Source organism: Pyrgilauda ruficollis, unplaced genomic scaffold (genome assembly GCF_017590135.1).
Source record: "Pyrgilauda ruficollis isolate IOZ18807 unplaced genomic scaffold, ASM1759013v1 scaffold31, whole genome shotgun sequence".
Taxonomy (NCBI): Eukaryota; Metazoa; Chordata; class Aves; order Passeriformes; family Passeridae; genus Pyrgilauda; species Pyrgilauda ruficollis.
In genome coordinates, this window is record NW_024524489.1 from 718,507 (window position 1) to 731,690 (window position 13,184).

General features: G+C 50.3%; 1 protein-coding gene across 1 annotated transcript in view; it reads left to right on the forward strand.

Moving 5' to 3' along the window:
- The first annotated feature begins 3,780 nt into the window (after positions 1 to 3,780).
- The window catches only part of PAK5 (p21 (RAC1) activated kinase 5), a 37,677-nt gene continuing 28,273 nt past the window's right edge, over positions 3,781 to 13,184 (forward strand). Inside the window, exon 1 of the mRNA XM_041474131.1 lies at positions 3,781 to 3,991. Coding sequence (XP_041330065.1) covers positions 3,788 to 3,991 — 204 coding nt within the window. The 5' untranslated portion in view covers positions 3,781 to 3,787. The remainder of the gene's footprint in view (positions 3,992 to 13,184) is intronic.

The following is a 13,184-nucleotide window of genomic DNA, read 5'->3' on the forward strand; positions in this document are numbered from 1 at the left end:
CGCTTGTACCACGGCTGGGCTGTGGGTTGAGGAGCCCTTGGCATGGCAGCCTGGAGCTGAACAGGCTCAACTCCTGCCTCTCCCACGTCACAGCAGACCTGCTTAGGTGTGCTGTGCTGCTTCCCAGTTCATTGTTTGCTGGCACTAAAGGGCTGCCTCCTCCAGGCCTCACATTTACCAGCACAAAACTAATGTGCTGTGTCATGTCAGCCTAAGAGCCAGTACAGAATCTGTAGGAATGCCCCCGGGAAGCACTGCAGGGGTGAGTCCTGTTTTCCACCCAAAGCCAAGCCCACTGCCATCAGCAGTAGCCCCCCAGCCCCCTTGTGTCAGGTGTCACCCTGTGCCAGGTGCCCCTGGAGCCAGCCAGACCTTCCCTTGGCAAGGCAGTGCAGGGACAGGACAGACATCCTGCTTGTGCTCATCCCACCGAAATAGCAACACCTTACAAGTGCAATGGCTCTCATTTCCTCTCCCTCTGTGGGGGTGAGCACAGGAGGAGCTGCACTGAGAGGTGGCATTTGCTGAGAGCCCTGGCACACTCAGGGCCACGTTGGAAGCTGTCAGGAAGGATTAAGTGAAGGGTGAGTGCTCTGGCGTGGGCATGGCTCAGGGGCAGCTCTGCAGAGCTGTCCTGCAGCCTCCCTCCTCCCAGTGCCTCTCACAAAGCCTGCCCTGTTGTCGGGGGGATGTTTTCCCAAGTAATCCCATTGGGAAATTAGGGGTTCTTAATAACTGTGAGAGGATTGCTGTTTTGTGTGAATGGGTGGGTGCTTGAATGAATTTCTTACATTTTGTGCTCTTGACACAAATTTCAGAAGTTTTCTGCTACACACACATTATGCAGCATCCTGGAAAGCTCTGTCATTCCTCTTCAAAGCACTTGGGTTATTCCTGAAATGGCTTTAGATGTCTTGGAGAACGTGGAGTCACTTACCAGGGGTGTTTTCTGCTTCCACACCTGATTAAATAAGTCCTTTATTTTTTATATCATATCAATAGAGCTGTGGGAAAAATTGAATCATCTCTCCCTTTTTGAGGTGTGAGGACCAAGCACGTCAGTGGGGATGAATCAGGACACTTACAAGCCCAGAGCCTGAGGTTTCACAGACTTGGCTGCCCCAAACCCTCATCCTCAGACAGCTGAGGAAAAGAGCACCATTTCCATTCTTTGGGAGAAATGAGGGGAAATGAATCTTCCGTGTGACTGCTGTGTGTTACAGTTCTTTGGAGGGACTGTGCTGAGGGCAGGTTGGCTTGGCTTTGCAGTGAAATGGAGGTGACTTGCTGGCTGCTATCTTGTTGAGTGGAAGTGCTGTTCATTTTAAAAAGCAGTGTGCACGGTGCCAGCTGATGGGCTTTCAGTTACCTGATGTTGTTTGGAGCTCGGGAGGACTTCAAGCATCCAGCAGCTGCCTTGGGATGCAAGTCCTGTGGGAAACCCTGGCATTGATCAGAGGAAAAAATACATGTCCAGAGCTGATGGATTAAAATGTTACTCCAATAGTCTCATGGATTGCTGTCCCTGAGGCAGCTGAAATCGATGCAGTGCCATTGATCTGCAGCTGGCTGCCACTGGTGGAGCCACTGCCTGACCTGGGGCTGCTTCTGTTGGAGCCTGGAAATGGATAATCTCTGAGCACAGAGCAGCCTCCGTGCCTTTGGAAGCGTGTCTGAGAGTGCCACAAGGTACCCACGTGCACCAAAGAGAAATAAAACAATTATGATGATGGGAAAGGGAAAAAGGCACATATCAAAGTCATTCTATTACAATACAGTCACTTTGATATGTGTCTTTTTGGTGGTTTTGGGAGAGGAAGGTGTGGAAGATAACCCAAGTGAACAGAGCTGGAGAGAGACTGTCAAAAGAGCAGGAGATTTTGGGAAATTCAGAGTAGGGTAGAAAGCCAGAGAGAGGTGTGAGGAAGATGAGACCTGTGAAGAGAGGCCAAGTCTGCTCTTTCTAAAAGAAATAAGCACAAAGCAGACAATCACCTACAAATACACAAGGAGGACTTACAAAGCAGCCAGCAATCAATTTTCAAATAATGGACTTGATCTTTAGATAAACTAGTGAAAGGCAGTGAGGGTGGAATAAATACCTGGTTTAGCACTGCATCTTTTCTTAGCTGCAGCAGCAGCACAACCATGTTTTCTTCTCTGAACTGCTCCTCTCCACCTCCTGAATAAAGTCAGGGAAGCACCTTTCCAGCTGTGATGGAAGAGCAGCTGCCAGCCTCCTCACCCTGCTGCTGTTTCAGACAGCTGCTGCCAAAGTGCTCAGCCAGCCCTGTTTGAAATGGCCCAGAGAGCAGGACTATTGTGAGGCAGCAGAAAGCAGGCAGAGAGCTTTCCCAGGGCAGGACAGTATGTCACTGAAAAGCAGCAGGGCCTCTGTCTGTTTCCCTGGGACCAGGAGTTTATCCCTGCCTTGCACAGCAGATTTCTGGAGTCCTCCAGAAATTCTGAACTTGCTTCAATAGAACTGGTAGGCTGCACTTCATTTTAAGGTGGGACCCACCAACCCAAGGGTTAATGCAGGTGGAGAGTGTATTGGCTATTTCCTGTGCCAGTAGAATGAGCAAGTACCTTTATCCCTGTCCCTTTGCAGCTCCTGCCTCCTTCCACCTTGCCAGTGGAACTCCTTTTGCCCCAGCTAATCTGTTCCCTTGTGTGCCCTGAAACCCTCCTGCTGCCTTCTCCATGTTCCTCAGGAAGGCCTAAACAGGAGCAAAGCAAATCAACTCGGTCTTGTCAGGAAATAACCATTAATATTGACTAAAACATTCACTTTCTGTAGGGCAGGAGCTGTGACAATTAGCTGTAGCAGGCCAGCCCAGGTGGATCCAGGGAAGGAGAAGCTGGGAAGGTCACATTTCCTCCAGCAGCCTCCAGCTCCTTGCTTGTGTAGGATTGGAAGGGCTCCTGTCTCTTCTGCACACCAGCTGCACAGGAACCAAAAGGGCTGATGCTCCTTCCTGGACCTTCAGAAGAGTAGGGCTGTGTTTGATAATCCCACCCAAGCCTGCTGGCCAGGAGCCAGGGACCTCTGCCCCTCCGGGTGTGAGCCCAGGCGCTTTGGGCATGTGGCTCTCACGGCAAATCATTTCTCTCCTCAAGAAGTCAGGCATTGATATTTGTAATGGCTGATACCTGATGCTTTTTTAAAGCAGGACTCTTCATAAACGCAGAGGAAGGCCCTTGGACCAGCTGGAATTAGATCTGAGCTCTCTGTTTGCATGGCTGAAATGGCACAGGAATAATTTCCCTTGGAGTGCTGCTGTGTGAGACCCAGACCTGACCACAGCAGCGCCAGGCTCCCACCTGGATGGGTTGTCTGTGCTCCAGGACCTGGGGTACAGATTTAGGGTGCAAAGCTGTGCCTGCACTTGCTCCCCCTTGTACCAGGGCACAGCTCACCTCGTACCCAAGGGCTGTCCTTGGGGCAAAGCCATCCACTGCTGCTGGCCTTGCTCTCAGCTTGGAGCTTCCATGGGTGCAACTCACAGCACGAGCAGAGAGAGGAGTACAAAGCAGGACCTGGGGCTTTCTTTCCTGGGAATTTCCTTGTTTCGTGAGGAGTCATGAACAGGTTAATTTCTTAAAATCTTCTCCCAGAAAGGAGGTCAGCTAAGCGCTTGCCTCGCATGGATCTCAGTGTGTGAAGTTCATGGAGTAGCTGGCTAATGACATGTGCTAAAATTCCCTGTGAAGTAGGGACAATGGCTGAGGGATACAACAGAGTGTAAACATGTGGCTCTTTTTCTTTTCTGCAGACCTTTCCACCATGTTCGGGAAAAAGAAGAAAAGGCTGGAAATTTCCGGGCCCTCCAACTTCGAGCACCGGGTCCACACTGGCTTCGACCACCGGGAGCAGAAGTTCACGGGGCTGCCCCAGCAGTGGCACAGCCTGCTGGCAGACACGGCCAACCGGCCCAAGCCCATGGTGGATCCCTCATGCATCACTCCCATCCAGCTGGCTCCTATGAAGGTACCCTGCTGGCTGCCCTGCACCCTCAGCCTGCCTCCCGTGCCCCCGTGTCACCTTCACGAAGCCGTGCCCGCGGCTCGTGTGTGGGCTCAGCACGTCAGCTGGCCTGCGAGGCAGGCGCGCGGGGAGGGAGCTGCAATCCAAACATTTATCAGCAGAGCTGGGAGGAAAAAGGAATTGTGTGTATAAAACTTGTGGGAGTGTCTCTGAAGAGCCTGAGTCACGGGGCTGGCAGGCCGAGCCTTCGCGCTCCCGGGCTGCAGAAGAAAAAGCCACAAGGCCCAGGGGAGGCCCAAAACGCTGCTCCTCTGCAGCACAAAGCTCCGTGGTAATTAATTTAAGAGCAGTGCTTTAGGCAAAGGCAGTCTGGAGCAAGGGAGAGAGGGAAAAGTACACCAAAGGAAAGAAATTAAATTGCTCGTTCAGCCGGGCGAGGAGCTCAGGGAGGGATGTGATTGCACCCGCTGCTGGGGTAGGACATGGTGGGGATGGAGCTGAGCTCCTCAGGGTGGGACAGTGAGGGACACAGCCCAGCTCGTGGCTTGGGGGCTCAGGCTGCACACCTGGGAAGAGAACTTGGCTTACAGGCTAGAGCAGAATTGGCAGGGAGCCGTCAGGATTGCAGGCTCAGGATTCTGAGTAATTGCCCCTGATTGTGCAGTTTCTCTGGGACTGCACATCCTGACAGGCAGGTGAATCACACCTGTGGGATGGTGATCCTAGACGCTGCCAGCCGTGCACCTTTCCCTGCCATGCAGCTGCAGAATAAATGTAGGATTTCATTTTCATGTGGATTTTTCTGCAGCGAGGGAAAATCAGATAATCCTGAGAGCATGGACCCTGTAGTTATATTTGCTAAGTGCTCTTTGCTAAATTTACATTTACTGCCTGCTCCGGAAGGGCACTCATCACTTGCTGATCAGGGCTGCTGGCTGCTGCTGCAGGACAGTGGGGATAAAATCAAGGTCTTCTTTTTTTTTTTTTTTTTTTCTTTTTTTTTGCTGTAATAAAATATCTTGCTGATAATGGTGGCCCAGAATAATGAGGAAAAAGGTAGGTAATCTTCTTCCTGCTGCTGGAGGAGAGCAACTTTGTTCCACAGCCCTTTTTAACACCAGAAATATCTCTATATGTTTTGACATGAATACACGAAGATGTTTTAAAATGGGGGGGGAAAAAAGGAGTTTATTATCTTGCAGAAATACTCTCCTATAGTTCTGGAACTATAAATCCCTAAGCTTAAAAAGTATTAAATGGCATTACTTCTCTCAGCATTATAAAGACCATATGAGTCTGGGCCTTGGCCTGCAAATGGGTGTGTGCAGAGCTGGGTTCCTGTCCCACTGAAACAACACACGGGGAAGGACCAGCCCCAGATGGGAAATTGCCACGTTTTGAAGTAGAGAAAATCACTGTTGGTTCTTTCCAAGAAAATGTAAATTCTTGCTTTTCTGCCTGTGTATCAGGGCTCTACATATGACTGATTGAAATGGGCCTCCATAACAGTGCCGTAAAGTTTTAATAGCAGCTAAGAGGCATTGACTGTCAACTGAGAATTGGCTTTTAACTCTGTTGCAAGATACCAGTTTAATGTATATTTGTTAAGAATTAGCATGCTTTGTTTTGATACAGCTTAACTTACAGAGAGAAGCTGAGCTGCAGTCACTTGAAAATTAAGAATATTTAATGTTGCTAAACTAGTTCAGCATAAACATTTAATTTAGACAATTTTTTAATGTGTGCACTTGCACCAGTACCTTCAGTGTTTAAAGGGTATTTGGCACTGAGGATTTCCTAACTTCACTGAGAGCTGTAGGTTTAAAATGCACTTGGAGTTCATGAAGATAGGAACCACAGGTTTGAGGTCTCAGTATTGTTTAGAAGTTTTCTCAGCTCCATCAGCAGCTGATGGTTCAGTTAATGCAGTGATGTGTAGCAGAGGAAGATCCCAGCTGTGCCCTGGGCCAGTCCTGAGTCAGGCTGAGGCGTTTGGCCAGGGTTAGTTCGTGCTGTGCTCTCAGCTCATACAGCAGCTCTGTAACTCTGCTCCTACGTGCTCCTACATTTCTCTGCCATGCCATTCCTTCAGTAATGGCTGTGGTGTGAGGCAGAAGTGTTCCTCCTAATTGGTGCTCCTTCGTGGCTGAGGAGTAGCACAGATCAGAGCCAGACTTTGACAGCCCATTTCTGGTTTTGAGACAGAACTGGTGTTTGCTTGCTTTGGGCTTCACCCAGAGCTGAGGCAGAGCAAGGGAAAGGCTTTTTCTGCAGCTTTCTCACTTAGTGGTGTTTGCTTGTTTCCCAGCCTGCAGAGCAGGTCTATTGGTGTGTAGTGTCTCCCTTTGGGTAAAACCAAAAAATGATAAATACTCTCACTTCTCCATCTCTGCTCAAAGGCAGCAGCAGCAGCAGGGATGATAGCCAGGCAGTGCCCTGGGCTCTCAGATATCCTGGGGGATGTCACCCCTGCCTCTGTGCTCCCAGATATCCTGGGGGATGTCACCCCTGCCTCTGTGCGGCCTGGGATGAAAAGCTCCTGGAGGATGTCACCCCTGCCTCTGTGCTCCCAAACTTCCTGGGGGATGTCACCCCTGCCTCTGGGCTCTCAGATATCCTGGGGGATGTCACCCCTGCCTCTGGGCTCCCAGATATCCTGGGGGATGTCACCCCTGCCTCTGGGCTCTCAGATATCCTGGGGGATGTCACCCCTGCCTCTGGGCTCCCAGATATCCTGGGGGATGTCACCCCTGCCTCTGTGCTGCCTGGGATGAAAGGCTCCTGGAGCTTTGGCACACATGTGGTGGCCCGTTGTTGTGGAAATGTCAGCCTTTGAATCCCAACCTGAGCTGACTGTACAGAGTCATTCATTTCAGAAACAACCAGAGTCAATAATGGGATCCCCTCCTCAGTGTGGCTGACCCAGATACCAGCAGAGGATTGTATATTTCAGGTGCAAGCACAAGTATAGCACAGCAGAAAACTTCATGAAAAATAGAACAGCAGTGATTTTGATAGACTGGAGGGGTAGAGACAAGGAGGGGGTGAAAAAATGCTGATTTTCCAGTGAAAACATCCCTGCTTGAAAAACGTGAACAGCCTGTGTCTGCCTGTACCTAAAATGGGCTTCATAAAGGCTGACATCCTGTTGCCAGGCCTCTTGGTGCTCTTGCTTCAGTACTGTGCAGTTATTCCATGTGCATGTGGAGCTCATGGTTTGCTGTTGGTTCTCAGCACACAATATGCCTGGCTTATCTTTGCCTTTATGCTACACAGAAGCTCCAGTCTGTTACCACCCTTTGATTTTTGGAAACTTCAGAGTCAATAACTAAGCAAATGCATCTTTACTCCATTCAAAATACCAGGAAAACAGACATCAGAACCTTTATTCTGGGGATGTTTGCTAAGAGAGCTCATCATTGGCTTTGTAAAGATGCTCCATTAACATTCTTCAATGCCTGCTGCTGTCAGTGGAGCAGGGAGGCACTGAAGACTTGTTAAAATCCCTTCCCATGTTTCCTAGTGCAGGGAACAGCTGAGCATTCTCACTTCTGTCAAGTTACTGGAGGGAAAAATGCCATTTGTTCCTGAAGAGATGCTATACTGGGGTTATTCTTTAGTTCTCTGTGCTGCTTCATGTGTCAAGCCTCCATTGCTGTGTTTTTGTTGGTGCCCTGGGTAGTTTCATCCATCCACACCTCCAGCAAGATCAAGGCTCCCAACCTGAGAGTGACAGTGCTGAGTTTGTCCTGGAGAAAGGAGCGAGGCAGCTCTCAGTGTTTGGGTGGCTAAATATGTAGGGACTTCAAGAAAACTGAATCCTGCCTGCTGGGACCTCCTCATGCCCTTCTCCCTTCCTCTGCAGTAAATCCAGCCCTGCTCACGTGGAGAAATTTCCCTTTTCCTGTATTTTCTGCCCCATTTCCTTCCCTTGAAACACAGGTGTGAGGGTGTGGGGGCTCTCACTGCCCCGTGGTGTGTGCCGTGCTCTGAGATGAGCGCTGGCCCCGAGGGCTGGCACGGAGGGGTCACAGAGCGAGCCCCTCAGCCTGACATCCGTGCTGTAGTGTCAGGAGAGTGGCAGGAGCCTCCTCAGTGCCTGGGGCTGGGCTGCCTGCAGGGCAGGGGAGCCCTGGCCTTTCCATGCCTTCCCCAAGGTGCACAGGCTGTGCCATCAGCCCATGGCAGTCCACCTACCTGTGTCCTGCCACACGTGGGTTCTGCAGAGCAGAGAGTTTCTGTGGGGGACAGAGCACTGGGTTGCCAGCGTCTCTCCCAGTCTTTCATCCTCATATCTCAGAGGTCTGATCTATATGGTTTGTCTTAAAATTTTAGATTTTCTCACTTTTGTCTCAATCCTTGATCCCAGTCCTGGTGAGTCAGCTTTAATTTTTAAAACTTTTCAAAGTTTCTACTGGTGCATTTCAGCCTCTCTCCTACAAAGAGAAAGAAAATCAGAAAATGAGTAATTGGTTGTGGTCCTTTCAGTAGCTCTGACATGAAAATCAAAGCTTTTGTTTACTCTGCATGAAGACAGAAGGAAAAAAGGCAAGTATTTCTCTTCCCCATCCTGTTTGGCCTCTTCAAATTTTCCCAACAATGACATTCAAGCCTCATTTAAGGTGACATTTTTTCCTACATTTACATGTCCTTGCTTAAATGGAGGCTACTGTGCCCAGTGATGCTGAGTGGTCAAAGACCTCAGAGAGGAGATGAGTGAGGGTCCTTGTCTGGGCTTGAGCAGTCAGAAATACCCAGATTTCATTAGAAAACCCCCATGCCTCTCCTCCCCATGTGGAATTACAGGGGAATGCCTGACCAGGAGAAGGGGATTTGGAGGTACAGAGCTGTTCAGAGGCACGCGAGCAGATGGGCAAAGCAGCGTTGTCCTGACCTCTCTTCATCGGCCTCCCAAATCTCTATTTCTCCGTGACAGCTCCTGCCAGGACAGCACCTGGAAGGCTGCTGACATCTCGTGGGCCTTCCTGGTAAGCACACCCTGAAAAGTGCCCCTGGGTTGTTAATTGCAGGTTCTGTTCAGCGCTGGCTCGGCTGGGGCAGGGTGAGGCTGTGTGCAGGCAGGGCAGAGCCAGCAGCCCAGCCCAGCACAGCACATCCTGGCTAAAAGGAGATGTTCTGCCACCGAGCGTGGCTGAGCAGCAGGACAGCAGCCAGGGGACTGTGCATCTCAGCCTGTGGAAAGGAGAGGGCAGAATTTGGTGGCCAAAGCCCTTTAGCCCGGGCAGATTTCGATGTTAGCCCTGCTCTGGAGGCAGGAATCCCTTCCAGCCACAGCTGTTCTCTGGTTATCTTCATCTGCAAGTGTATATTGTCAGATCTGCAATTGGCCTGTAAGACAGCCCCAGTTCCAATTTATTTTGATCACTGAACAGGAATGCATTTGCTGCTGTGTGCTCCTGGAAGAAAATGCTGCCACACATTTAAGTGGAAGCTTTTCTTCCAAAGGGATCATGCTTCACCCTTGAGTGCCATTTGTTTCACTGTGTCTGTACGTGACAGTGCTACTTCAGGGATCTCTGTTCCCCCCACAGATATAATACAAATGTGCCATCTAGTGTCCGTGTCTGACTTGGTGTGGGAAGAGCCAAGCTGACAATTTTGTGTAATCTTGCAGGAATTTAATCACTGTACAAAAAGAAGTGAGCCACAGTATGAATCAGTGCAAGAAGTACACAGCTCAGAAGTTTTTTAGAATTTTGTTACTAGCTTACTATGTTCTCATATATTCTGCATTGTACAGAGGAAACTTCTGGGTTTATTTCTGATTGTCTGATTTCAGAAAATTAAATGTTTTATGTAAGTCCTTTAGAATAACACTTTTGCTGCCTGTGAAGTTGATCTCAGCAATAGCATCAGTGTTTGAAAGTCATCTGGAAAATGCTCTCAGTGACAGGCTTTAAACTGGTCAGCCCTGAATTGGTCAGGTGGCTGGACAGGGTGATTGTTGTAGCTCCCTTCCTGCTGAACCAGCCTATCCCATTCCATTCCATTCCATTCCATTCCATTCCATTCCATTCCATAGGGAGCACCTCTCCCCGGGATGCTTTAACTGATACGTTCTCAGTTCTTCTTTACAGTTTTGAGTTTCTGGCTTTCTGAACAGCAGAATTCCTGATCAGCAGCTCTTTCATTTTCACACAGTTGTCTTCCATGCTGTTGAAGCATTTAATCCAGCCTGATTTTGACATTGTTCTTCTAGAGCCTCATTTGGAGAATCAAAACAAGCATCATTATCATTTCACACTGACTCAAAACACAGGATTTTCCTCCATTTTTCAGTTCAACTAATGTGCCAGAAAGTGAATTATTCACACACCTTTTTTGGCCAAGATATTGGTCCTTCATGACAGCCCCCCATGTTCAGCCAGGTACATTTGTCTGCAGCTGGACTGGGGACACCAGCACCAGGGCTTACAGGCAGGACCTGGCCATCCTAGAGAAACACTGAGGCTGCCAGTAAAACACCTCTCCTGGAACACACAGTAAATACTGTAAGTGGCACCAAAAAAAGTTTTTCACATTCCATCTTATTACTGTCCTTTAAATGTGCTGAAGCCAAGCAGGAGCAATGGCTGCAGGAACGTGGTTGTCAGAGGTGGTCACTGGAGCTGACAGGGGGTGCAGGACCCCCCTTGGCTCCCCTTTGGACTGTGGAGACAAGGTCAGCCCTGCCCTGAAGCCTTTAGTCCGTCATTCTGCCCCTCTGCCTCGCAGGGGTGGCAGTGGTGCCTGCTGGTCGTGTCCCTCACTGGAGTGGTCCCTGACACCCCAGAAGAGCCTGTGCTGCCATCCTCTCCTCCTGCAGGCAGGCTCACACCTCCCCCTGCCCAGTCCCTCCCCGAGGGAGGGTTGGGGTTTGCTGTCTGCCCTGAGAAGTTCTTCAGCAATCCTTTATCATCTTAGCAAGCTTTGCCCATACAACAGCTGGCATCGATTTGAATTGCTCCACTTACTGACAGAGGAGTTCTCTCCAATATGATTAGTACAAGAATGTTCTTAAATGCATCAGCACTGAGGTTTTGTGTGATATTAGCGTTTGAGGAATCTTGCAAGGGTAAGCTTTAGTCCTGTTACTGGGTGGGTGAGCAGAACTTTGCAGTACACTAAAGACTGAAAGTAACCTGGAGCTCACAGTCTGAGCTGCTGAAGCAGACCAGCCTTTAGAGCTCAAAACCCACGTTACCTTATAGGGCTACACATTAAAGGGCCAGACTCTCATGCCAGCATTTCAGAAATTGAATCTGGTCTCCTCTGGGAGTACCAGACTGGGAATACTCTCCAGGTAGCACTTTATAGCCTGAAACAAGCCAGGAATTAGATCCTGACCAAGGACACTCATAATCAGGTTCTTTTTTTAACGTGGAAGTTGGTCCCTGAAGACAAACCATAGGACACTGTTCCAGTAACTCCTCTGGCTGGCTTACCTGTCCTGGAAAATGAGCCACAGTGCCAGCTTGCTGCCTGGAGGTGGAGGGCTCCATCCCTGCTCCATGTGGCTGCTGTTTGTAGCTCCTTCTCGTTTTTGAGCCCAGCTTTTTACTCCAGAGCCTCCTGTGTAGTGGCCATAGTGTCCCTGGAGCCTGGGAAGGAGCAGGCGGGTGGAGGGGGTGCCTTGGGGTGCTCCTGAACCTGTTCGGTGGCCATGGCCCCCCAGGGTGGGCTGTGGGGGCTAAGCGGTGAGGTGAGCAGTGGGTGCGTTCCCCAGGGATGTGTGAAGGGCTGGGTGTGTCACCGGGCTCAGTCACGCACCCAGCGAGCCGCGCTCGGGAAGCCGGGCTGGGCTAGAACAGGCAGGTTCCCAGGGGGGCTGCTGGGGTCCCCCGCTGGCAGTGAGCTAGCGCAGCCTGCTCCGGCTCCGTGGTGGGAGCACTAGGTGGCAGCCGGCAATCCCCGAATTCCTGTCCCGACAGCCGAGGTGAGGAGGGACCCGCCGGGGCATCCTGCTGCCTTTGCTCAGGCACATGCTGCAGCCCCCGCAGCAGAGGGCTGTGCAGGGCATTTCACAGAAAATGAGTCGTGCAGCAGCTGCAGTGCCCGTCAGCACCAGGGTGGAGCCTGCTCCTTGCCTCTCATCGCCCGTGCAGCTCAGCCCCTGCACATTCTGCAGTCAGGGGCACGCTCGGCCCTGGCTCTGCTGAGCAACTTGGTGTGAGCCCTTGTAGTCCGGAACAGAAACCAGACAGGTTACAGTCCCACTGAGCCATGTGATTCTATAATTATAACCAAAAAAACATTGTGATTCTGTAATTATAGCCAAACGGTCACATTTATTCAATCCCAGCAGAGTTTAGTTCAATGGAGTCAGAGGGGAAAAAAATGTTGCCAAGCAGCTGACTTACCTGTGGAGCCAGAGCTCCAGGTATAAGCGTGCTCTTTTCTGTCTCCTGCTCTGACATGATTAGATCTGGGCTTTGGCGGCTCTCTAGGAATTTGAAAGTGCTTTGCTGAGCTTTCTTTCTTGTCTTCCCCTTCATGCAGGATCCAATTACACCAGACAAGTGCTATGTATTACCAGGGAACAACGCTGACTTACCTGCAGAGACTTTGAAATGCCTTTTCTGTTGTCTGTGGGATGAACCGTGTGTGCCAGGGAAAAAAGGGCATTTCAGATACAGATCTTTGCAGAGAGAAAAGTGAATGAAAGAGAAGTATTTAGGATGAGCATTTCTGCTCTTTAATTGCTGAGATCCAGCAGGCATTAGTAGTTAGCTATCAGGATCACACAATTTAAAGGACAGCAAAAGATTGTGAGTTTTACTGAATTTCACAGTTTTGTAGTCTGAGCAGAACAGTAATTGGTATCTGTGTCCTAGTTTGCGTTAATGATTCTCACAGAGCATAGTGCATGTGAAGATCCTTATTGCTGAGGCTTATGCTTCCCTGTGAAGCAGCATGGGATAGGTGTAGAAATCTGGTTTAAACACAGGGGTTTTCATGAACCACCCTGGGAAAAGGTTCTGGAGCAGGAGGGGACTGACTCCCATGGCACAGGCTAGGCTGGGGGAGGCAGCCCCTTTTCACCCTTCTCCTTCTCCCTGCCCTGCCATGCTGCCTGGCAGGGTGGAGCAGGGAGCTGCTCCGAGTCAGGGCTGGAGCTGCTCCGAGTCAGGGGGGAGCTGCTCCGGGTCAGGGCTGGAGCTGCTCCGAGTCAGGGCTGGAGCTGCTCCGGGTCAGG